This window comes from Buteo buteo, chromosome 24 (assembly GCF_964188355.1).
Source record: "Buteo buteo chromosome 24, bButBut1.hap1.1, whole genome shotgun sequence".
In the NCBI taxonomy this organism is placed as follows: Eukaryota; Metazoa; Chordata; class Aves; order Accipitriformes; family Accipitridae; genus Buteo; species Buteo buteo.
Window position 1 is genome coordinate 8,320,607 of NC_134194.1, and position 24,726 is coordinate 8,345,332.

The following is a 24,726-nucleotide window of genomic DNA, read 5'->3' on the forward strand; positions in this document are numbered from 1 at the left end:
TGAGACATGTTTGGTATTGCGAGGACTGCCTGGAAAATACATATTTTAGCATTTGTCAGTCTTCTTGTAAGGAGCAGGCAGAACAGGCTGCAAGACGCCTGTCAGTGTTATTGTGGAGCAGGCTGATCTGATGACCAAGGGCTTTGAGGAGTCTCTTTCTTGCGAAGGTATTTTGGGTGTGTGATTCAGCACAGTTCATCCTGCGCTAATGCACTTTGTTCCACGTGTGGGATTTCAGACTTTGAAGTAATTTTGGTCTATAGAACCTTTCTTCTGTTTGTGCAGAAGTCTTTTCTTCAGGAAGATGAAATCCTTTTCCATTTACAGCTGCTCACACACCTTTGACAATAGCATATGCTGCCTGGTATTAGAGAGGTCACAGCATTTCCAGAAGTAACATCTTTTCCCCACAGATCAGTAAGACTTTCTTCTCCCCCTGCTTTTTCCCCTTTTTTTTCCCTTTTTTTTTTTTTCTCTTTCCTGAAGATGAAAGAAAGGCAAAGCTTCAAGTCAGATTGCTTTGGGAAACACTTTTCCAGGTCCACTCTTTTCACTATCCCTGCCTAGTAATTAGGAAAAATAAAAAATTGAAGAAGATTTAATATTTCAGCCAGGGACTCCTGCCTCGCCGACAGCAGGAGCCTTATGTGACGATGTAGCCAAAGAACAGGCATTTGTGGAGTATGTCAGCACGAGTTACGTACAAGGGACTGGGCGAGAGCCGCAGGCTTTCCCGCCGCTCCTGCAGCATTCTGCTTCGGCTCTGGCCGGCTGGAGAAACCCGGGTTTAGGAGCCCGTGGGCCCGAGGCTGTGAGGCGGGCGGGTGCCGGGGCCGGAGGTTTGCGTTTGGGTCTCCGTGGAGCAAGAGGGAAGGCCGGCGGCGCCGGGGACGTTTTCCCGCCTCCTCCCTCAGGGACGTAGGCCGGGCGGCCGCCCCGGGCGAAGGGAGACGCCGAGTTTCCTCAGCCGCCTCACGGGGCAGGGAGGGAGCGCCCTGCGGGCCGGCGGTGAGGGGACGGGCCGGGCCGGGCCGGGCCGGCGGTGAGGGGAGGTGAGGGGCCGGCCGGGCCGCCGCTCCCCCTCAGCGCCCGCCGCGGGGGGACGGGGGGGGCACTGCGGTGTCCTGGCAACGGCGCGCGGCCGCCCCGCGCCTCTCCCCGCGCGCCTCTCTCCCGGCGACCTTCCGGCTACCGTGCGAACGCGGAGGCGGGGGGGGGGGGGTAGGGGGAGGGCGGGCGGGCGGGCGGTGGCGGCAGACAGGCAGCGCCTCCTTCCAATAGACTCGCTGAGCGGCGGCGGTGCGCCCCGCCCCGCGAACCTCACGACCCAACCAGCGCTCCGCCTGTGAGGCGGGGCGGCGGGACTTCCGCTGCCGGGGAGGCGGTTTTGTGTGTGTGTGTGAGAGCGGTGCGTGAGGGGTCCCGGCTCCCCCGCGGAGCGGCGGCGCTTAGCGGGGCCCGGCCCGGCCCGGCCTCCGCGGCCACCGCTGAGGGGCGGCGGCAGGGCGGGCGGGCGGCCCTCCCGGCGGCGCGGCCCCTTCCGCCGGCGCTGAGGGGGGGAGTCCCCCCCCTTGAGGGGGGCCCCTGCAAGAGCGGGCGGGGGGGGGCCCCCGCGGGGGGGCGGCGGGGTCCCCCCGAGGGCGCGGGGCGGCGGCGGCGGCGTCTCTTTCCCCGGTTCTCGGCTCCCCGGGCGGGGTGAGGGGCGGGCAGGTGGGCGATGAATGGTTTCAGCACCGAGGAGGACAGCCGGGATGGGCCTCCCGCCGCCCCCTTTTACGGCCAGAGCTGCTGCCTCATCGACGACGGGGACCGCTGCGTGCGCCCCGCCGGCAACGCGTCCTTCAGCAAGAGGATCCAGAAGAGCATCTCGCAGAAGAAGCTGAAGCTGGACATCGACAAAAGTGTGAGTCGCGGCCTCCGCCGGTCCCGCCCGCCGCCGCCGACCACCCCCCCGCGGGGCCGCCCGGGCGCGCCTTGCCGTCCCCAACCCGCCACCGCACTGCGGTCCCTCCCGGGGAGGCCGCGGTCCGTGCGCCGCGGGCGGGCGGGCGGCGGAAAGTTTGCTTATCCGGCCGGCGAGTTGAGCTTGCCGATTGCCCCCCCGGGGGGGGGGGTTGCCTTCACCCCTGCGAGCTGTGGGGAGGGAGGGGGCGGCTTTTGTCGCGAATTCGGGTCCTCTGGACCGCGTTTTCCCGTCTTCGGTGTTACTGGGCGAGGGGAGGAGAGGAACGCGCTGCCTGGGTAAAGAAACGGCTTTTCCTCGTGGCACTGGTTATCTCGGGAGGCTTGATGAAGAGGCACTGAAAACCGTGCTTGGGAGGAAAGCTCTCCTGCGGGGGGGAGCAGGTGATGTTCGGGGGTGCAAAGGAGCCAGCCGTCTTTGCTTCGGAAGCAGTAGTGCTATTTTAATTTCAGTTTCGTATTGAAAACCGCCGATGCTACTAGGGGAAATCGGCGATGCAGGTTCCTATTTCAGTTAGGTGTCAGTGGCGTTGCTTTTTTAATTGGTAAGAATTCGCGTTCTACTGAAGCAGGTTATTGAAACAACTATGCATCTAACCCAAAAGGCGAGGCGTGCTGCCTCTTCAACAGGGCACTTGCGCGCTTGTTCGCTGATTGGCACTAAACAGCCCGATTTGCTGCTGACCGCTTAATGACATTAAGTGACAGCTGTCAGCTCAAGATAGAAACGAGTCGTTTGCCGAGTAGAGAACTAGGCAGAGCAGAGCAGCCCGTCAAGATTACAGAAGGAATTTCTCAGAAGTGACTCTGTTAATGGAATTCTGCTCTATGTGCTTTTCTTACCTGATCTTTAAAGATTAAAACCATTAAAAACAGAAAAAAGGTGACATTTTGAGTCAGTCTGTTTGGCAACTTCCCCAGTTGGTTAGGTCGCTTTTGCACAGCCAAAATATGTCATGTTATGGGAAGAGGGTGACTCGATTTGAAATATAATCTCATTCTTAAAAAACGGAGTATTTCTCCTGGTTGTAGTCCTCAGCAGATTTGTCTAGTGGTATAGTCGTTTCTCTCATTTTAGAAATTATTCTTTGTTGACACGTGTAAGGCTTTAGAAATAAAAAGAAGAAATCAGGCTAATGAACTCAAAATGAAGGGGAAGTATGAAGTGGGCTGCATAAAGTGATTTTTGAATGTAGGGTGTCTGTGTCATCTGAAGACATTTTTGCCTTATGGGTACCAAATAATTTTGATCACTTGTGGTCCTTTGTTGTATATATGCTAGCTCCAGTGAGATAGTGTTTGTTAAAAAAGGGGGTTCCATGGTAGGATAAGCTATAGGAAAGGGGCAGTTTTGCTTTTGCTTTGCTTGTTTTAGTTGAGGTAATAAGCCAGCTTTTATTTGGTCTAGATTTTTAAACACTTGCATTCATGATCTCTGTACTATTCAAACCAGAAAGTTCGCAAGAGTGGAACAGAATATTTTTCTTCGTAGTCACCCGGTACTAAGCCCTGAAGCAGATGCACTTCCTCCAGACAATTACCTCTTTTTTTCCTGACATATGATTGCAACCATAAAAAAGAAATATATTATCTGCAGAGGTTCAGGTTCAACTGGAGCTCTCGAGTCCTTCGTTTTCTTTGCCTTTAGTCTTTGTAATGTCAATTATCTCTAAGTCAAGAGTACAGTATCAGGCCTGGGGTTTAAGATTAGAAATTCCTTAATGTCATGAGGCAATCAGTTATGCCAGTCGTGAGAGATGCACTCTCTAATACTGGTGTCTAAGTGGCTGCTGTTGAATGCTGTTTCTACAGTACCTGTTTTGATTGCTTTTTCACTACTTCTGATTCTTAGGTGAGACATCTGTATATTTGTGATTTTCACAAGAACTTCATTCAAAGTGTCCGAAACAAAAGAAAGAGGAAGACAAGTGATGATGGAGGTGACTCTCCTGAGCATGAAACGGATGTCCCAGAGGTTAGTTGGTGCCAAGTGGGTGCAGGATGCTTTACCAATTTCAAGCATGTTGAATTTTGGCTTGGATGTTTTCACATATCGGGTAATATTTAAATTTTAAATTGCAAGTCCACTGAAACTGCTATGGAGTTACTCTCATTTTCAGGAACACTTTTTCCTGATGTGTAATGTCCAAATGTTCTTTTTCACCCCTGTATGAGTTCCTTGCCCATGTAAAGTATTTTTCTATAAAAAGAGGTATGATAAGGTAACTGCACAGCTTCATGTACATACTGCTTCCAGAGAGCTTTTAAAAGAGTATTTGAGACTAATTCTTTTTTTAAAGGTAAAAATAAGTGATTTTTGGTGGTGTCTGAGGCCCTGATATGGTTCTTCGTTACCTAGCATGCATCATTTTCCAAATACACTAGAGAATCCAATAGGTCAGTCTCTCTACGTTTAGGTATGTGATATCCAGGGGTATTAAGCTTCTCTAGACCTTTGCATATATGGCGTTATGGGCACTATTTAAAACTACCTTAAAATCATTCATAACGTCTCTTTATTTTCAGGAAATAGGCCGGGTTTGGGGTTTTTTTTTTCTGTGTTACAGAATTCTGGAATAGTCTGTTCTCTGTGCCATTGTGTGCTGTATGTGCTTTGGTGATGTTTCTCCTATTATTGACGCTGCAAAAAGTTGTGCAGAGGTGATGTTTGCGGAGGAGATGAGTTCTGGCCACGTCAGCAGAGCCCTCTGCTGGAAGTGCCACCTGTATTGTTGAAAGGCATTTTTCTTCTGGAAAAAAAAAAAAAAAAACCACCAAGAATCATTTTGCCAGCAAAGCTGTGTCTTGACTGCAAAGCTGTGTCCACACACCTTCTGTGTGGAGGTGCTGAAACAGTAACAAGTTTTCGGTTTGTTTGGTTTGGTTTGGAGGGGGGGGGTTAGGATACTCGAACTCTTGTTTTAGCTGTTTGTGTTTCCAATCTACGAGGTTTTCCATCAAAACTTTTCCATATGGGCTTTGCCTTAGTGGCCAGGATGATGGGTACAAACCCAGCTGGCATCTAAAAATGTTAGTGCTGTAGAGCGTGCAGGGTATTTGGTGGTTAGAAACTGAGGGATGCATGTCACCTAACTGAATAGGGAACTCTGCAGTGTGTCAGTTTTAATGTGATTTTTTTTTTCTTGGTTTTCAGCAGAGATTCCTTTTGTCCTTGAAACATGGCATTTTCCATATGATCTTCATCTTCCTTCCTGTAACCTCCCCCGCCACCACCCTTGCTTTTAAAACTGTGCACTTCCCATTGAAGTATTTGAATTTCATTTCTTCTCTGTCTCTGTACTCTGTTTTGTGTCACAAGCCATTTGTTCACTGCCTGCTAAATTGATATTTCATGTGTGAGCTCTTTAAACCTTGTGGGAACAAAAGGTTCCCCTTTGCTTGGAGGTTGCAGAGGTGTAATTGAGAGCAGAAATTGGCCAGCAATTCTGTTGACAGCATGTGAACCAGAACGAAATTTTGTATTTCCCTGAGGCTATTTGCGTCCTTTAGCATTAACAAATACAAAATATACTTAGATTTGTCAGTAAGGCAAGCCGATGTGCTTCTGAATGCAGGCAAGGAGCAGTCCTGTTGAGGAAGGAATAGTTATTTTTAGATAACTCTACATTTCTGCCTAATAGAAGCTAAAGGTAGTGCTCATCCTCTCTTCTCTGCATCACTTCCAGGTTGACTTGTTCCAGCTCCAAGTGAACACCCTGCGACGTTACAAGAGACATTATAAGTTGCAGACTAGGCCTGGACTCAACAAGGCTCAGCTAGCAGAAGTAAGTGACGACAGAGGTCGTGTTACCTCTGTTATTAAAAAACTTATCTCCTCTGCTCAAGTGCGCATTTTGTGGACACTAATACCTGTAGTGACTCTCTCACTAGTACGTACCCTGTGCTCTGCGAAAGGTTTCAGGGGATGACGCCAACAGAAAGCTACGTGCTTGCTTTCACCTGAGACAGTCATGGAAGACATTGAAGCTGGCTCTTGAAAGCATGTTTTAGTAACTTGCTTTTCTCTGCTTCCTTTCCCTCCTTGTTCATGGTCACAACCCGTTACCTTTAGGGAGCAGAAACAGAACCTAGTTTCCAGTGGCCTGGGTGTTAGCTGAAGATAGCTGTTCAACTGAAACTCAGACTTGCACACTCCCAGTCACCTTAAGTGCCCCTGTTAGTTTTTCTTTCCTCACAGGTGCTTGAACTGGTTGGACTTGCTTATTATTAAAGGCAGAATCGCTGACCATGACTTCAGATTCCTTCTTTCCCTCCCTTGTGCTGATGTCTTATGATTCTGTATTAAGTCAATAAAAGGCCCTTCCCTTAAGGCCTCTGCTGCTGCTTTCTCACCATATGGGGTACTTGTTAAGAAAGAACTCTCTGTATCTCTCTGTTATTTGGGCTAGTTGTGCTTGGTGTGCATCTGCTCTGCTCTCTTTCCTGACTTGATCTGAAGGCAGTCTGTGGGAAAAGTCTTCTCTAAACTTGAAAAAAAAACTGTAGCAGTTACAGAATGGTAACATGGTTGATTTTTGTAAGCTGAGGCTTTCACAACTGTCTGCCCAAAACTGTTTTGCTTTTGCTTTAAAGAACAAAAGCCAGCAGACCAAAAAAGACAGCAAGATACTGTCTTGCTCTTTTTCAAAGTCAACTAGGGAATAAATATACAGAATATAGAGAATGTGTAGTGTAGTGCATGTAGGAGTAAGTTGAACGAAGCAAGGTGGGTGTATGTCCTCATTAGTAGTTCTGCTTTGTCATGTTCTAACTAACCAGTTCATAGTCTCTCAGCTACCCCCTGCCATGAAGGACTCCTTGCTTAGGCAATTTACCATGAATGTGCCCAGGAGGGAAAAAAAATAAAACTACTATGCAAGCGGAAAATAAAGGGAGCCTAACTTAAAGTTGTCACACACTTCCCAGATTTCCTGTGAAGTCTGAGCAGCTTTGACCCTACGCTGGATCCTCGTCCAGCTCCCATGCTTGAATCACTGCTGCCTGAGGCTCTTAGACTCCTGCTGCTACCCCACCGTAAGGAAAACTCAAACTTCCATAAATCTTCTTGGAGTGACATATTGCTCAGCCTGCATCAAAATCCAGTTCTGGAGCTGTGTTGGGTACCAAAAAAGAGCTTCTTCCATATTAGAAGCAGATCTCATCCAGCTCCAACATGTTTTCTACATTCATTTTCTGAGGAAAAAGCAGCTAGTGGTTCAGGGCTTACACTAGTGTCGGAGAGGAGTAGCCCTAACCAAATCCTAACCATCCCATTGCAAACCCCCTGGTGTTCCTTTTAGTGAAAATTTATGCAGTGTGTTTTCCTTTGGACTCTAAAACTTTGCTACATCTGGTTCAAACAGCAAAGTGTTTCAATATTTCTGATGCTCTCCTTTAAAGTACTGAGATGCAGGGAAGACTTACTCTCCAAATAATCTCAGCATGAAATGTCGCTTAGGAGAGGCTGTGCTGCTTTGGCAGGAGGACGTTCTGGCTTCCAAATTCCGCTTGTAGGTTGGCTGCAAATACTGCTGACATAGCAAGACTATGCTATGTTCGTATGCACATTCCAGCTGTAAAGAGAGAGAGAGAGGTAAATGAGGACTGACAGTTTGTATTGGTGCATGTTTGCCTAGAAGTATATTATGCTCAGTGGCCATAAAATCGTTTTTGGAAAGTGAAGAGAAACTCTGTTCTGATTATTTCTACTTTTTAATTTCAGAATTTCTGTCTCTTTACATGTTGTCCTTCTAGACTGTCAGTCGTCACTTCAGGAATATTCCTGTGAATGAGAAAGAGACGCTTGCATATTTCATCTATATGGTGAAGAACAACAAAAGCAGGCTGGACCAGAAATCAGAAGGTAGCAAGCAACTAGAATGAAGATTAACAAGACTTGGAATAAGAGTGACCTTGAAGGAACAGATGGTATTGTGCATTTTAGGTATATAAAAACTGATGAAGTATATTGTAAATTTTTTTTAAAATGCAGTAAGTCTGGATGACAGAAAAAAAATATAGACATTCTTATCAGGAGTATTTGAAAACATGTGCCCAGCATGTTTCTGAAGACTTCTTCCCCTCATTTCAAAGTCACATTGGAATAAGGAAATGAGGATAATGGGGAAACCAAGTAAACCTGTAGGACTGTGGAGTTTGTCAACTCGGTGTTTTAAACCATTTCTGGAAATCTGCATCTCAGTGCAATTCAGATCACAGATGGAATTTTTTCACTAAATTCAGGCTGCATCACAAACCACCGTACAGTTTGTCTTGGCGCAGGACTGGAATAGCGGCAGAGATAAAATTCATTATCGAGGTGCATGGGTCAGAAGTTTGTCTGAAGCCTGCTCCGCACCTACACATGCTCTGTCTTGCCTTGAGTCAGTGCTTCAAGTCCCAAACTTCTACAAATGCTCCAGCTCACCAAATCTACTCCAGTGAACACTACTTGACTAGTCTGAAATTGACTGACTTTTTTTTTTTTTACCATTTTTCCTCCTGCCCCCCTCCAACATGGATGCCAAACAACTCTCTGCAATCTCTTTTTCTAATTTCTTTTATTTAAGAACTCGCTAATTAATTGTCTGTAAGCATTTAAAAACTTCTGCATTTCCTCAGAATGTGGTATTAAGGCAAATACAGCTTATTTGCTGGGTTTGATCATGTTGGTAGAAGGGCTCATTTAATTCACTTTTGCATATTTCCCTTGTATTCAAGGCTCAGCGATGGTAGGTGAAACAATGGCTTAAGACATCTGTCTCAATCTCTGTATCAGATCAGGTATCAATCACAGGTGATGTGAATTTTATACTGAAGCTAGTCTGTAGCAGGTGTCACAAAACTGTTGGGTGGATTAGTGGGCTCTGCAGTCTCTGTTTAGTATAAAGCAGACTGATGCTAATGGGTGTAGCACCATAACCAGGGTAGCGAACTGACTGGAGCATGATGCATTTCATCTGTCTTTGCAACAGGCAAAAAGTATCGAAGCACTTGCCTTTCGTGAGCATTACGTGTGCTTTCATAAGAGCTGTGTGAGTGGAGGGTGACATGCTGGTGCTCTTTAACTGGGCACTGTAGGAGGAGATCGCTCTGATTTTGTTATTTAAAGCCAAGGTGTCCTTACAAATAACACAGTGCTTATTTTGGCAAAAGGAGCTTATAAAAGTGTTGGTTGTGACTGACTGTTCTCCAATGACCTCAAATTCTGTTCAAGGGGATCTCATTATTTAAAGCACCACTCTGTTTCTTTGCTGTCCTAACCAATGTCTCCATTCTGTTACAAGATGCCAAGACTCCACATAGTATATTCTCAACAAGCCTTAAGCAACAAACTGAACAGCAGAAAACTTTGGCTAGCATTTTGTCAATGGCAGGTTTTAATATTCCAAAATTGGATGAAGCTTTGTTGAAGAGCTAAATACACAGGTCATGATCCCAGCTTAGTACTGCATTGTGTTTCGTAAGGCATGAAGGGTTCACATAGCGAAGCTCTTGTTGAAGGTCTCCCAGGGTCTCTTTAAAAATCGCCACAATTTAAAGCAAGCTGTTCACATCAGCTCTGAAGTGTTTGCTAATACTCCAAAAACATGTTCAACAAACTTCAGCATGTCTAAGTCCTGTGTCATAGGCAGAAATACTCTGTTATGGTACACGTCCCATTTGTGAAGCTTTGGGGAGTGTGATTGTTTCAGCGTTTCCTTGTTCGATTCAGTATGGATTTTAAGAACATCAGACAAGAGAGAGGTTCAAGGAATGAGGAGAGAATGTCTTGCGTCGGTATTTCATGAATGTTTAAAAATTTCTGAATTATGCTGGTCCTTTCCTTATTGAAAGGGTGGAGTAATTCCCACACCAGTCAACATGATCTGGCTTCTCTCATTCAGGACAGGTAGCTAAAAGGGTACGTTCTCTGACTGCATGTTAATCTTCAAAGTGCTCATGTAATCAGAGGATATTACCAAGGAGAAATGAGTTTCTGAGTTGAGAGGATTATGCCTCATTGTAACTTCTAGACCAAAACTGTAAAAATGTAGTTTGTTTGGGATTTACTTTTTTGTTGTTGTATTTTGTTTTGTTTTATTTCTAAGAGTAAATAAATCTGTTGGGGTGTTTTAGCAGCCAGCAGCAAAATGATTCTTTTCAAGGAAATACGGTGGCAGGTTCCATCTGTTCAGGTGTATTCACTGGAATGCTTTTGTGCAGAGGTGGTATCCAGTATCCAGGAAGCCTTTTTTTTTTTTTTTTTCCTGAAAATAGTCAATTGATGTGAAATGTGATCCTTGTTGGTTTCACTCTTAAAGCAATTATACTTTTTTGAAAAAATTCTTAGTGAAGTGTGATGATGAAGAGATGTTTACCAGCCATTAGCAGTTGTTTATAAGGTGGAAAGCTTGGAGGCAAGACACCAAAGAAACAGAAGAATCTTTGGCTGTCGGACCCCATGGCCTTATAAACCCTTGCAAATGCCTTATTACCTTGTTCTCAACTTACCTAGAGCAAAACGCCTTGAGCAGAAGAAAGCCGATGTCTTGTTGGAAGGGTTAGCCACTTTATGGCTCCCATGCTATGAACTGAAATCACACGTCAATTCAGTAGCAATATCCATGTTCAGGGTGCCTGTGATTCTTGAAAAGCATTTAGTGTCTAATAACCAGAAAACGCAACAATGCAATTGTCGTTCTGTATAATACCATTCTGTGTATTTGATTCCTTATGCTGCATGCCAATTAAAAAAGACTTTCCAACTTTTTGTTTTAAACTTCAAAGTAAATGTGTTTGAACCTCACACTTGTGAAGCCATGAGGTGGGACATTTTCTCAGCACTTTCAGATGGGACTTGTTGGAAAGGTAGAAGACCCAAATCGCTTTGGCTGGTATGATAAGATTATTTTTTTTTCCTTTTACATTTTGCTTTTCACAGATGGGCCTTAAATTCTGTCTAGCTTTGAACCATGGAGCACAAGCCTTGGGGGCTTGGAGGATGACCAGATGTCATCTTCCATTTATAATAGTGGAAGCTTATTTCTTACAAGGCTGCATAGGTGACATTCACCCTGGGGCAGAGGAATCGCCTTGGAAGCCCTCCAGCCATTATACAGCCTAATTCAATTACATAGCCTAATTCAATTCTCATTGAAGAGTTGCATTAACTTCATTAGACTTCTGAATAGATCCAAAGCCATTAGTATGAAATCCAAATAATGTGGAAACATCTCTTCCGGGGTTAATTTCATCCTGTATGCTGACCCTCTGCTCACTTTAAGGGAAGAAGAAATCATTGCTGGTAGTTATCGGCTTGAGCTCAACTCAAGGGAGTTGGAAGCATGCGAAGACTTGAGTCAGTGGCAATCTGATGGCTGAAAAGTGCAAATATATCCAAGGAGGCTGTGATAGGATGCAGTTTTTTTGAATTTCTCCATCTCAAAGAATATTGTATATCAACCTGAAGTAAATGATTGCATTAAAAGCTAATGTTTCTTTTGCCAGGCACTTTAGATGCTCAGCCTGAGAAAAGCAGAGTGGGCAGGTTTGTACCACTTGTCCCCAGTACTCTGGTGTCCCAGTTTTCCTTAGAAATGTGGCTGTAAACCGCTGGATACCCTAGTGTGCAAGACTTGACCAAAACATATCAAGTCTGGCATTTAAAGTTAGTCTTAAGTGCAAGCTGGATTCAGAGAGGCTTTGAAAACAAGAGCCGAAATAATCCACAGTAAGTGTGAGTTTTCAAGTGGGTCATGATGGCACAGAGAAGATGAAACAGGATGTGGCCCACAGAGAGACTGAACAAAACATGCTTCCACGGTTAGCAGCGTGGAGGAAGATTTGTTCTGTGTTAGCTCTTGTAATGGATGTTTTATGAGAGGGGAAGAAGGGGGGAGCTGTGCACTTTACATCTTTTGGTTGAGCCAAATGTAAATACCAATGGGAGATCTTCAGCAGTAACTGCAGTTGGAGGGGAGAGAAATGGTCTGCAGGGGGACTGTTTATTTAAGTTCGCAGATCCTTATACTTCCCTAGAGCACTAGAGTCACTTTGCCTCCACAGTTTAAAAGAGTGGGTAATACAAGGTAGCCAGCCTCCTGTGCAAAAGGAGTCCTTGTACTGCCCCAGAGCATTGACTGAAGAGTCCCAAAGGTGAAGGAATGTTGTTGATGCCTCACTCCTCTTGTCACTGATGCCCTTTAGCCATCTCTAGCTTACCGAGCTAGGGAGTTCTCATTTTCCACTTTCAAAGTGCAAATGAACTGTTACAATGTAAGATACTCCTTGCACTTTTCACAGCTATCCCTGGTCCTCGCGTTTCAACTTGCCTGTGAACACATCTGTTTGGAATGAATTAAATGGTTGAAGAAAGTGTGGGGAGAGGGGGGGGCTCCTGCCTTAAACCTGAACTTCCCTTGCAAGCAACTCTGCAGGCCATCCTGTACATCAGCAGGCTCCAGGAGCCTCTTACTTAGCTGAGTCCTAACAGGGCTGGGTTTACTCCTGTCCTAGCTGCAGCTCTCTGCTCCACAGCTAGAGTGCAGGGGAGGTGAATAGCAGGTAACTTGCAGAATGGCTTGGAGTCCTTTAGCGGGCTTACTGGGAGAGAAAAACTGTGTTCCCTCTTCTGTTTCTGGCCTCCATGTGTTGTGCTGATCTTATGCCAAATGTTTTGGACACCTTGTATTTTTAACTGTGTAATATAGCTGTGTATTGTTAAAGCAACTTAGTAACTTATAGCAAAAACTGTAGAACTCATTTCTCTGAGGTGTAGGAAATGTCCTGCTTCCACTGTGTATGAGACTTTAACTCTGTACTGTCTGACAAAGATAAAATGCTGAATTTCACTTTAATAAATGATCTATCTAGCAACAAGACCTATATTCCCTTCTGTTTGCCTTTCTGCCCTTAGCACTTTTGGCTCCAGAGCCAATGGAGTTCTGCTTTGCATGGATGTTTTGTGCCAGAGTTCTTTGATACACTCTCGTTTCCCACCCACCTCTCCAGGACTCAAAATATTGCAGACGTGGAGAGGATGGCACTGCTGACTAGGATATGTCATGCCTGAAGTAGAAAACTCAGGTGATGGGAGATTTTGTGACAAACCTGTGTGGGTTGCGCAGGCGCAAATCATGGAGTCTTTTGAATGCAACAAAAAGACAATTCACAAGAAAGATGGAGGTTGTTGGAGAGCCAAGTGACCTTGCGTTTTGGGGAGTGTTGGGCTTTTCTATGATGGGGATTTCCCCCCCCCCCGTATCATGAACAGTCAATCAAGTGCAGCGTCTCATTTGATTTGTATTTCCTAATGAATCTTCTTTATGTCTAGTTCAATCCTGTGCTTCTGCCTCCTCCTCAAATATACCCTTCCCTATGCTTCATGCGTGACTTCTAGCTCCTGTTGTCCAGAGTCGAAGCTGCATGCCTAGCTGACAAGGTGGGTGCTACTCCAGAGCAGTGCTGACACGTAGCATCCTGATGCCAGAAACTGGGGCTCGAACACTTGTTCTCCTGAACCCTATCATGGCATTTCCTAAGGCTCTGCTGGCAGTGTCCTGAGGCATGCTTTAGCCTTGATTTTTAGCTAGGAAAGAGGTTGTAGTGTAGCTTTTCAGATACTTGGGCTTTCACAGAGGAGGGTAATAGGATGTTGAGAGCTTTAAACTCAAAATACATGACCTGAATTTATGACTGTCAAATTAAATTGCACTGTTGATATGCAGTAAAGATTTGCACAGATAATTCTCCCCAAAACAATCCCACAGCATTTCCTGTATCCATATTCCTTGGTGCTGTCCTACAACCTACTGACCTGTCTCCTCATCATCGTTCAGTTCATGTCAAGGGATAAAATTCCCTCTGAGAGGAGGGTGGCAGCTTCTGTTGCCGCTGTATGGTGACTTCCAGCCGTGCAGAACGTGCCTATTTATACTGCCAGTGATGCATGCGGGAGACGCTTGGTCCCCCCTGTCCTACATCCCAGGGTATTAGCTTTCAGTAGCAAGGGAGTGGGGACCGCAGGGAAGAGACCTTAGGGAGCTGAATCAAATTGTGTTGATGTTTTGCTGTGCAAAACAATCGGTGATCATTAGTTATGTTTGAGTCTAATATTCTCTTAGTTAAAGACTGACCTTGATGTGTTGGAGAGCTGGGGCAGACTGAGCTGGCGCATCAAAAACCAATCCCAGTGTCCTCAGTGCCTGCATTTGTGGACGTGTCTGGAGACCTTTGCAATGAACCAGGATCTTTTTGTGCAAGGCAACATCTGCCATGCTACAGGAGTGTTGTCCCTGTCTCAGGAAACTCTCAGTTGAAGAAGGCATGACCAGAGGTGGCACAGGTGGGAGCCACGAAACAAGGAGCAAGGGTGGATCACTTTACAGGGCATCACATGCGTGTTGTCAAGCTTTTTTAGGAGGTATCAGGGAAAAGTCTTCAGGTGAGAACAAGGGCAACATACCCCAGTGGAAGGGAAAGAGATGTGTCATTTGCATTCCCAAATTGGTGACTGTGGGCTTTTCTGCCAGCACAGTGAGAAAGTGTCCTGCCCAGGGAGGAAAGGCAGAAGGGCTGAAGGAGGACAGCTGTAAGCAGCAACCTGTTGTGCAGGTGCCATCTTTAGCATGAGAGGGTATAATGGCAACTCTGGTGATACAAATAAACTCTTGTCAGTCAATCTGTTATTTGTATAGACTGATGAGTAATGCTGCTTAATGTCATGTTTGCTCCCAGCCAAGCAACCCACAGAAGATTTCAAGCTCAAAACCAAGGAGGAACCCACTCAGTCTTTTTAACATACACTGAGAAAGTAAGCAACCGCCAGATTGATCTGATGAGCCTAAAACTGCACGTCCCTCTGCCGTGCGAGGGCAGTGTTAGCTCAGTAACCCAGGTGGTGGGTGCTCTGCAGCTGCACCTCGGAGACCAGGGCAGCTGGCAGGGGGGACCAAAGCCATTTTCCCGTCCCGAAGATGCCTCCTCGGTAGAAGCCGGCCGTACTTGTCAGAAACCAGAAGCAGGATAATGCTGTAGTGGGACATGGAGATCATAAAAATGGTTTGTTTGGGTTGATTTTTTTTTTCGTGGTTGGACATTGAAATTGAACACATCCGATTCTCTGCGTGAGCCGTCCTACGGCCTCCTTGCAATGTTGATGGAAACCAGGCTTCGGCTCTCTGCTCCCCAGCAGAAAGGGCAGTGCAGAGGACTGGGGAAAAATGTGAACGTGGATTTAATGGTTTTATGTTTTAGAGATGTGGTTGAGCAGGCTGAGTGTGCAGGGGAGAGCCTTAGGGCTTGCTTTTCTTTTTTCCTTTATTTTTTTATTTCCCCTGTATCCAATAAGGGATGACTGCACGGCTCTGCCAGCACTCAATCTCACTTTGCCAGGAGCTGGAGCTGATTTCACATCTCTTATCCTAGCAGGCGGTGTTGGCTTCTTCCCTAAGTACCTCAAAGCCCCCTAATGTGCTTTTACTTAATTGTTTTTGGAACTTTCTCCAAGATCTGTTCCCTTTACATGTTGCAGGAAGTCCTCCGTGATCTCTGCGGCATCCTCAGCAGGGAGCACCGTGGTGCCTGTGGGGAAGAGCAGAGACTGCGAGACGGGAAGAAGGAAGCATCAGGTAGCTGAGATGTCTCTGCTGCTTCTCCCACCGCATGTGTGGACTGCCAGGGACCAGAGAGCACAATGATGGACACCGCATCAGCAAGCTGACTCACCCAGGTTGTGGTCGCAAAGCAGAGGAGGCTCTGAGTCCAAGAGGTGTGTGAGCATTGCCTGTGTCTCTTCCTGGTCTTGATGCCTTTGTGGGCAAGTCTGTCTTTAGAAAAGGGAAGGTGGTGGGTTGTATCCAGTGGTCCTGGAGCTGACTAGTTTGTAGCTCAGTTTGGTGTCTGGGTTTTCGCCAGCTCCTGCGCCTGTTGAGCAGACGGCAGGCCGGCAGCCATGGCCTGGCAGGCAGCCCTGAGCAATCTGATCTCCTGTTTGGTGGCTTGCCGTCCAAATTGCAGGCCCTTCGTTGGGCTGGGCTGGGAAAGGCAGGCGCCACATCCAGCCCCTCTGCATGGAGATGGGGGGGAAATAGCTCAGCACCTTCTTGTTGTTCCACACCCACCTTCCCAGCAGAATCAGGTTGTTTAAATTTTCCCTGGAATTTCCAGTGGTTTACTGCCCATGAACCCTGACCCTCATGACATAAGCATAGCCCTTGGTGTGCTACTGCTGGCCTCAGCTTACCTCAGCTCTCTGTGTCTCTATTTTCCTGGGTATAAAAAGCAGGTTGAAGGCTCTTCATTGGTGCAGTAATAGCACTGGGTACAGACAGGGCTTTTCTTATTAGACTAGCACAAACTACAGTGCCGGGGAGCTGCTGTCCCTCACCAGGCGATTTCTTGTCCTCCTCCCTTCTCTCCTTTTCCTGATCCTATTTTCCCCACTCCTCCCTGCTACTCATCTGCTCCAAGTCTTCACGCATTCCCCAGAGCAGGCCAACAAAGGTGTCTCCACAAGGGCCTTCCCACCTCTTTATGCCACGTTCCTAGAAATAGGAGCCCAAAAGGGCGTTGGGTGTGGAATTGCGTGGGTTTATCTCTAAGTAGCTGGCTTGGTTCCTGGCTGTTCTGTAGAGTGAGTTGTTGAACACAGCAGCCCAGGCTCGACTTTGAGTCAAGCTGAGGAGCTTCAGTGCAAAGCCTGCCCTTCTACTCTCCATCAGGCACAGGACTGAAGTAGTGGAAGCTGAACAGTGAAGGTGAGCAGAGGAGGGAGTTTTGGGGTTGACGCAAGCTTTGTGCACTAGCTCAGACTTGTAACTCCTTCCAGCTTCTCAGTTTGGGAAGGAGTTCCCGGCTGAGGCAAATAAACCAGCCTCCTCTGGCCCCCACGCCCCCCCCCCCCCCGGCTGCTCCTGCAGGTCAGTTACAGGCCATGAGAATTTTGTCAAGGTAGCTGCAGTCTAAGGAAAAAAAAAAAAAAAATCCCTTTTCCTCTCAATTCCTCAGCTTTCAGCCACTAGTGACGCCACAAATTCCCCTACTTCTCTGGTTACTGTAAAGTCTTTCAGGGTGGTCAGGACCTGAACTCCTCATGCAAAAGAACAAGCAGGGAAAGAAGAAACTTTGCAACAAGGACCATCCCTGCCTCGGGGATCCATCCCAAGGAATCAGCAAGGCTCCAAGTGCATGCTCTTCCCTTGCAGTCCCTCGGCTCAAGCCTCCAGGGTAACTGCTCGTCTCGCACTCCTCTCACCAGTAAATACTCTCCTACCAGCCTACACTTCCCGCTTGTGCTCCAGCAGGTCCATCTGGCTCCTTGGCCCTTCTGATCTGCAGGCTCCTGGAGCTGTGGCAGCTCCAGGTTTGCTGTTGCGCTTTAGCTTCGGAGTAGCCAGGAGAGACAGAGCTTGTCCAGCATCACACAGCTATGGAGATGGCACAGAGTCCTGCTGAGCAAAGTGCCCGGCTGTTTTTACCCCTTGCCCTGAGCCGTACAGCACTGATCGTCCACCAGACAGACCCAGCTCCCAGCCAGCTTCCACCCTGGACCTTAAATCCAGCTGCTGTGTGGGACACAAGTGGGTTGCTGTGCCATCCCACACCATCCAGCTTCACCTGAGGGCTGTGCTGAGATGTTGTGGGAGAAGATCAGCGGGAAATTGGCAGCAAAGTGTCATTGCTTCAGAGAAGATGCTTGCTAATGGGATTGCTCCACCACTGAGCGGGACAAGGATGGGTCCTTCTGCAGAAAGGCATGGTGAGCACTTTTGCTAGCCCCACACCAAGCACGTGAGTCTTGTGAGAGGAGTAAATACTCACTTCTCCCAACACCCTGCACTGGGGAAAGGGCCTTCATGGAGGGGAGCAATGAAGGTTGGCTTTGGAGAGGTAGGGGCATGGGGTGGACGGTGAGTTTGTCTGTTATTTGAAGGATGGTCTTGGGACCGGGGTGCAGTGCTCTTGGTCTTCTCCCAGCACAGGCAGCTGCATGGAGAAATGCACCCTGGGCAGAGCTCAGTGCTAGCAGACACAAGCAGGGACAGCCATAGGGGTGAAAACCCAGAAAGCTTGGTTTTATTTAAAAAAATAAAATAGAAGAAAGAAAAAAAAGTTGGAGCCTTCATCTGCCTTGTGGCTCCAGAGTCTTCCCATGCCTGGATATCAATTCTACAGCTATGGATTGGAAATGCATCTTCTCTTTAGATGGTTCTCAGAATCACGTGACTCCAGAAGCATGGAGATTTGAGGAAGAACTGTTGCATGTCATGAACTTTGCAGCTGAGGGGGCCTCTGCTGGACAGAAAACCTTCCCACCTGAGCGGGTACTCCCAGGAGACAGTCTGACTTGGGAGCCAGCAACTGGGCTGAGAGGCTCCGAGTGTTAGGAGAGGATCAAAAAGCTCCCCTGGCAGTAAATCTTTCACCTGCCATGTTACTCACTGGGGCTTGTGGCCATTCCTCCGAGGTCGGCCCCGGGTCAGGATTTCTCCTGTCTCTTTAGCCCCCAAACCTGGAGATTTTTGTCTTATCTTTGACGCCATCTTGACACCGAAAACAAATTATGACCCAATTACCCTTACTGAGAGGGGCTGGGGCTACCTTAAATGGCCAGAACTACAGGCGCTTCCTTAAGAGTGGGTAATTAGAGTGGGGAATGGGGCAAGAACTGGGGGGGGGACCCCTGCCATGGGGGCTGCCCTTGCCCCCCTGCTTGGCATGGCGAGAGGGGACATCCCATCCAGCCCCATCCCATCGCGCCCTACTCCAGCCCAGCCATGCTGCACCCTTGGGCTCTGGAGAGGCCGGAGCAGGGATGGGGCTCCCCGCTGCTCCCCACCAGCGAGGTGGCCGGGGGGGTTCCCCCCTGCCCCTTGCCTCCCCCAGCCCTGTGTCACCGGCTGGGACCAGGCCAGAGAGGCCCCAGGAGGGGAGGCAGCAGCCCCGGCCCTGGCCGTGACCTTCGGGGTGACCTTGAGCGAGTCCCTGCCGGGGCTGGGGACCGGCTGTGCCTCTCATCCCAAGCAGGGACATTTCCATGCTGACCCCAGGGAAACGGCGAACACCAGCATCGCGGCCCAACTGCCGGAACAACCCACCTGGAACGTAAAAAAAAAATTTTTTCTTCCCCTCTTTCAGTGACATGAAGACGCGCTCTCTCCTCTGCTGCGTGCCTGGGCATTTCTTGCCCGGGGTTGTGCTGTTTCGGGGGCCGACACGTGCTGAGCTGGGTCCCAGCCCGCAGCCTGGACCGTGCTCGTCTGGGGGCTGCTGCCCCAGTCTCTGCCCGGGGAAGGTGGCGTTGGGTGCGTGCGGAGCCGGGTCCCTTCCAGGATCCAGCCCGGGGAGCAGGGAATTGGAGCTGTGCAGAAACATCGGACGCTCCTCTGGCCTTGCAGGTTTGCTCCAGGTACCCCCGCACTCCTGGGTGAGTGGGTGGCTGGGGCTGGGTGTTTCTTTCCCTTTTTTTTTCTTTTTTTTTTTCTTTTTTTTTTTTTTTGTCAGATTGGTATTTTATTTGGCTCCATACTGTCTACCGAGCTGTCCAGTGTAACCCTTCCCTTGCTGCTTCTGAGATAAGAATAGGCTCCCCTGAGATCAGATAAACAGGCCCATAAATACCTACAACAACAACAAGCAGGGTCTGGGCTTGGCAGGAAGGGTAAAAAAAAAAAAAAAAAGGCAAAAAGGGAGCCATTTCTTTGCACACCAAACCCCAGACTGCGAGGTGGCAAGCACCCGACAGCCCCTCTGCCCCCAGCGTTTGCCCCCTTGGCCAGGCAGAAGGGCGAGGGGCCAGGCAGGGCAGGCAGCAGGGCAGCCGGGTCCCCTCCATCCGTCCCTCATGGCTGGATTCCAGCGGCAGGGGACACGGCACGGCACGTATGATGTTGCCCCAGGGCCAAGCGATCCCTGCGTGCATGTGCTTCTGTCCGGGCAACTGCGGACTCAAGCCTGCGTGCCGGGAGCGTGATGCTTCCCAACGGCATCAAGTTCACGGCAGGGTCGAGCCGGAGGTGTGTGCAGGGCCACCTCCCCTGGCCGATGTGCTAGATGGCCAAAAATTTAAAGCTGGTGGCCAGATGGTTCTTCTTCCACCCAGGTTTGGTGCAGCCAGCACCGGGACCCCTTCCACTGCCTGCCGGAGGCTGCCGGGATGCCTCTCCCAGCCGCTCAGGTCTGCTGGCTGAGGAACAGAGACTGTCCCCACGCAGGGCTCCCACCCCCCCCTGCAGCTCCGCTCCCTTCGGGGGTGAAGGGGGTGACCCCATCCTAGGCTGAACCCAGTCCCGAGCTCAGCATCGACACCCCTTCCCAGCCCCGGAGCGGCGGAGCTGCCTGTGTGGTGCCGAGGTGGGGACGGAGCTCACTGCTTGCAAATACACTCCCCCCAAAATGCACATTTTGGGGAGCAGTGAAGCCCTGGGGTACAAGAAATGCTTAGTGGTTTTTTTCACACACGCACACAAAACGCTGAGCCAATCTCCAGGAAAATCCCCTCGCTGGGCAGGGAAACCGTCTGCAGGCAGGGAAACCCTCTGCAGGCATGGAAATGGAGAGTGTTTTCACTTGGAAAACCGTGAAGGAGTGAGGGAGGCTGACACGGGGGAGTCCTTTCCCAGAAGTTTGCAGCCGGCAGGTACCACCACCAGCAACTCGGCGTAAGAAAAGCAACAATCCTGCGGGTACAGGCAGAGCATCGCCCCAGCTGTGCAGGGTGCCCCTTTCCCAGAAGCAAAGCTGGAAACCCACAAGAAAAAAATCCACCAGAGGTTTTTAGTGGGGTAAGGGAGGGTGCCCAGGCTGCAGATGATGTCTCAGGTAGAGCCTGGCGTGCCAGGACGGACCGAGGACACTGACTCCTGTGCAGTCCCCCCACCTTACACAGCAGAGCAAGTCCCGGGTCCCCGTTTAACCCTTTCTCTCATCCGATGCCGAGGGGCAGTCCCGACTGGTGCCTTACGGATACGGCGGTAAGAGCTGGTACATGTAAACAGGATTGGGGCTGCACACATTTATGGGGCGCTGGATTACAATGTTGGTGATGGCTTGGGAACTTTCCCATAAAAACCTTGCCCTTTAAGGAACTGTGACACTTAGCCCCAAATATCCTATTTTATGGCTGATTTTCTGTACATTTTCTTCTTTCCTTTTTTTCCCTTGAATGTGTTTAGGTTTAGAAATGCTCTATTCTAACTTCACTCGTGGACTTGGTGCTGTGCTAAACTTTTTATAGCCCAAACAAACAAAAAAAATACCACTGCACGCATTGCTCCGCTCGGGCAGTCAATTTTCATCTTGGCCTCATTCAAAGAGATCAGAAAAGAGATCAGGGGCTGGGAAGGTGGCCGTGCAGCGGCTCCGAAGCGAGGGAAGGGTGATTCATGCAGCCTGATCATTCTGCGATCTTTAATCACGCCAGCCATACCCCCCCAATATTTGTGTGTCCATCCGTCTGTATTTGTGCACATGCACAAAGTGGTTATAAAACCCAAGCTCCTTCCCCACGGGTCAGCTGGTATATTTTTGGTGTGTGCGGCTGCACATGCACAGATTGATCGACGTGTCAGCGATTTATGGATGTTGCATCATTATTTCTATATCTTTAGTTGCAAGCAAAAGCTTGGTTTAAAATAGAAAATTTAATGCTCCCAGCTGAGCCCTCAGATTAACCCTACAGTAACGTATGACTCTTCCCCATGCTGGTTTTCTTTGCCCCGAGCAGCCGGCCGAGCATCAGGGTTTATCCTGGTGTCTCTGGGAACGGCGGCGTGGCCAGGCTGGGAAGGCAGGATCAGGCCCTGAGCCCATGCATGCACGTCTTGGAAGCCACCCTTCGGTAACAGAGCTGTGTGTGCACAGAATGAAGGAACAAGGATTTGGCTTTAATTGTTAAGGATTATTAAGGATTTATGCCTGAGAGGTGACAGAGACAACTTTGGGGTGCGTGAGCGATGGTGTTTCTGAGGCTGGTGGTATCTGTTGTTCGGACAGCGAGGAGAGGACGTTGCTCCTTCAAAATGTGGCCAAGGCAGGACCTAGGAGGGGATCCCTGTGAGAAAGCGATGCCAGTGCCAGAGCCGTGCAGGGGAGCTGCCTGGGCAGGGAAGGGGGAGCCGATCCCTGGTTCTCTGTGTGGCAGCAATAAAACTGGGGCTCTACAGCTCCACGGTGCTCGTGCCATCCAGACGCTGTAAAGGCCTGATCCTGCCATCCTTCCCCAAGCCAAATACAAGTCCGGTCCCTCTAGCAGGTCCCCTGGGTCAGGAGGGAAGGGGTTGTAGGGCACGGGCAGAGCTTGTGCCCTGGGACAGACATTCGCAGAGCCCTGCCAGCCTCCAGGGTGAGCAAGCATGGCATGAAGAAGTCCCAGAGGATCCTAGGGAGCTGCCCAAGCCCCACAGGAGGGAATTCCCTCGCATGGATCTGCCCCACAGCAGGGCACTGGCTTCAGGGGAGTCCTTAATCCCGCAGCACCCCTCGCCCCTGCAGACAGGAGGGCAGGGAGCCCGGCCGCAGCAGCGCGATGTCTGGAGCAGGGGAAGGCGGAGGGGTCGGACCCGAGGCATAAAGTTTAAATTTTATTTTATTTAATTTTTTTTTTTTAATTATTCCGTTTTAAATACGTGGTGTGGCGCGCCCGGTCCCTCGGGAAGTGGTCATGCAGATCTGAGGTAGAAAACCCGGCACAGGAGCGTTCCCAAATGCACCTCTAGGTAGTTTCACCGCAGCCACACGTCGGTCAGGCAGCGGACGGGGACGGGGACGGGGACGGGCTTGTATTTACAAACGAATTTAAACCGTTTCAGCCCGGCCCGGGAGGGCAGGAGCCGCCGATGGAAGGAAGAACGATTACTGCAAACGGGAGGAAGGGGCGAGGAGGAACGGGGGGGTGGGAAATGGCCCGGCCGGTCCCGGCTGCCGACGGGGCGGGCAGGATCCGGCCCCTCAAGGCGCTTTTCGCTTGTCTCCCGTGGAGCATCCCTCTCGGCGGGGTGAGCCTGGATGGGCTCCGGGAGCCGGGCCGGGCTCTTCTCCGACATTGCACATGGAGAGGGTGAGCGGGGTGGTGGTGGGGGGGGGGTGGGAGCGCCGTCGGGGCAGCCCTCAGGGGTTCAGTTCCAGAGCCCAGACCTGCTGGGGCCAACCCGTCCGGCCCTTCAGCTTCTTCTCGCCGTGGCCCAAAGGCTGCGAGTAGACCTCGGGCTGCTGCGGGAGAGGAGATGGGGAGCGGGGGGGGGAGAAAGGAGCGGTCAGGAGCGGAGCGGTGGTCCCGGGCCGCCCGCACCTTGCGCCCGCCACGGGGCTCCGAGCGGCTTTTATCGCCCCGAGGATAAAATGGGTGGGTTTTTTTTGGGGGGGGTCCCCACCACCCCCATCCCGCCCGCTGCAGCAGGGAGAGAAGCGGCCGCCCTTGCTCCGAAACAGCACCCGCTCCCGCTCGTCCCGGGAAAGCGGCCGGGAGAGGGGAAGGACGAACCGGCGGGTCCCGGGGGTTTTATCCGTCGGGGAAAGCGCCCGGGAGCCCGCCCGGCTCCTCGGGGAGGGCTTTTCTCCGCCGAGGGTATTTTTTTTAATTATTATTTTTAAGCTGGGAAAAAAAAAAAAAAAAGGGTTCCAGCGGGGCCGCGAAGTATTTTAGGTTTCTTTTCCCCCGTCCCCAGCCCCGGGGCTTTCCCCGCCCGCTCCCGGCCCCGGGGAGAGCGGGACAGCGGGGTCCCGTCCCTCCTCTTACCGTCTCCCTTTTCCTCTTGTTCTCCCTGCCGTCGGCCTTCTTGAGCTCGGCTTTGAAGCCCTCGGTGTCCCCGGGCTGGCTGTCCTTGGCCAGCACCTCCATCAGGTAGGCGATGTAGCTGGTGGCCAGGCGCAGGGTCTTGATCTTGGAGAGTTTGGTGTCGGCGGGCACGTTGGGGATGCACTCGCGGAGCTCGGCGAAAGCGCTGTTGATGCTCTCCGTCCTCCGTCGCTCCTTCTTGGGTCCCCCGACCCCTTTCCGCCGACCCAGGCGGCCGCTGAGAGTCTCCAGCCGTCCCTGGCCGGCCGGGCCGTACTCGGCGGGACCGTAGTTAGGATTTTGCCCGGTGAGCTCCGGGCTCACTTCGGCCGGGTTCAGCACCCAGCCGGGGAAATAGGCGCGCTCCTGGTGGCACCGCGCCGCCGGCCCGAAGAGGAAGGGGTCGTGCAGCATGGGGTGGTGATGGTGATGATGATGATGGTGGTGCTGCTGGTAGCCCCCCACCAGGTTCATCGTCCGCCCCGCTGGCCCCGGGGGCCGTTCTCAGCAACGTACCATGGCCGCGGTGGCCGGCCGGGCAGCGCTCCCCGCCGGGCGGCGGCGGTGGGGGGGGGAGAACGGCTCCGGCGTGGGGCTGCGATGGTGGTGGCTGGCTTTGGGGTTTGGGTTGGGGTTTGTTGTTGTTGTTGGGGGGGTTTTGTTGGGGTTGGGGGTTGGTTGGGGTTTTTTTTGGTGGTTTTTTTTTTGTTTTTTTTTTTTTTTAACCCCTTCTGGAGCCTCCCGAGCCTGCCTTTATATAGGGCCGGGGGCCCCCCCCTCGCCGCGGAGCCAATGGGCAGGGGAGGATGCTCGGGGGGCCCCCGGGGGGAGCGGGGCGGCGGAGGGGGCGTGAGCCGCGCTCTTGACTCGGTTTATTCGGGCTCGCACCTCCGCCGTTCGCTCTCGCCTCCCGCCCGCTCCTTGCTTGCAGGGAGAAGGGGGTGAGCAGTGACCCGACGGGGGGGGACGGACGGACGGACAGACGGACGGACGGACCCCAGCCCCTGCCC

General features: G+C 50.5%; 2 protein-coding genes across 9 annotated transcripts; one reads left to right on the plus strand and one right to left on the minus strand.

The window, feature by feature from the left end:
* Positions 1–1,400: 1,400 nt before the first annotated feature.
* Positions 1,401–22,554, plus strand: SAP30L (SAP30 like). 7 transcript variants are annotated; one of them, XR_012654212.1, is made up of 8 exons: positions 1,401–1,903; positions 3,815–3,937; positions 5,649–5,747; positions 7,717–7,906; positions 15,476–15,712; positions 16,576–16,700; positions 17,005–17,701; positions 19,081–22,554. XR_012654212.1 is itself a non-coding variant. In XM_075056222.1 (4 exons), the coding sequence occupies exons 1-4, from the start codon at positions 1,718–1,720 to the stop codon at positions 7,843–7,845; spliced, it is 537 nt and encodes a 178-aa protein (XP_074912323.1). In that variant the 5' UTR covers positions 1,401–1,717; the 3' UTR covers positions 7,846–12,840. The 7 variants fall into 7 exon arrangements, 1 of the variants encoding a protein (XP_074912323.1); XR_012654213.1 differs by having other exon boundaries at positions 17,013–17,701; XR_012654216.1 differs by having other exon boundaries at positions 7,717–7,890.
* HAND1 (heart and neural crest derivatives expressed 1) lies at positions 22,511–24,449 on the minus strand. Of its 2 annotated transcripts, none has more exons than XM_075056221.1 (2): positions 23,678–24,449; positions 22,511–23,148 (listed from the first exon to the last, which is right to left on the minus strand). In XM_075056221.1, the coding sequence occupies exons 1-2, from the start codon at positions 24,188–24,190 to the stop codon at positions 23,050–23,052; spliced, it is 612 nt and encodes a 203-aa protein (XP_074912322.1). In that variant the 5' UTR covers positions 24,191–24,449; the 3' UTR covers positions 22,511–23,049. The 2 variants fall into 2 exon arrangements, with proteins under 2 accessions (XP_074912322.1, XP_074912321.1); XM_075056220.1 differs by having other exon boundaries at positions 22,511–23,151; positions 23,678–24,445.
* Positions 24,450–24,726: the final 277 nt, after the last annotated feature.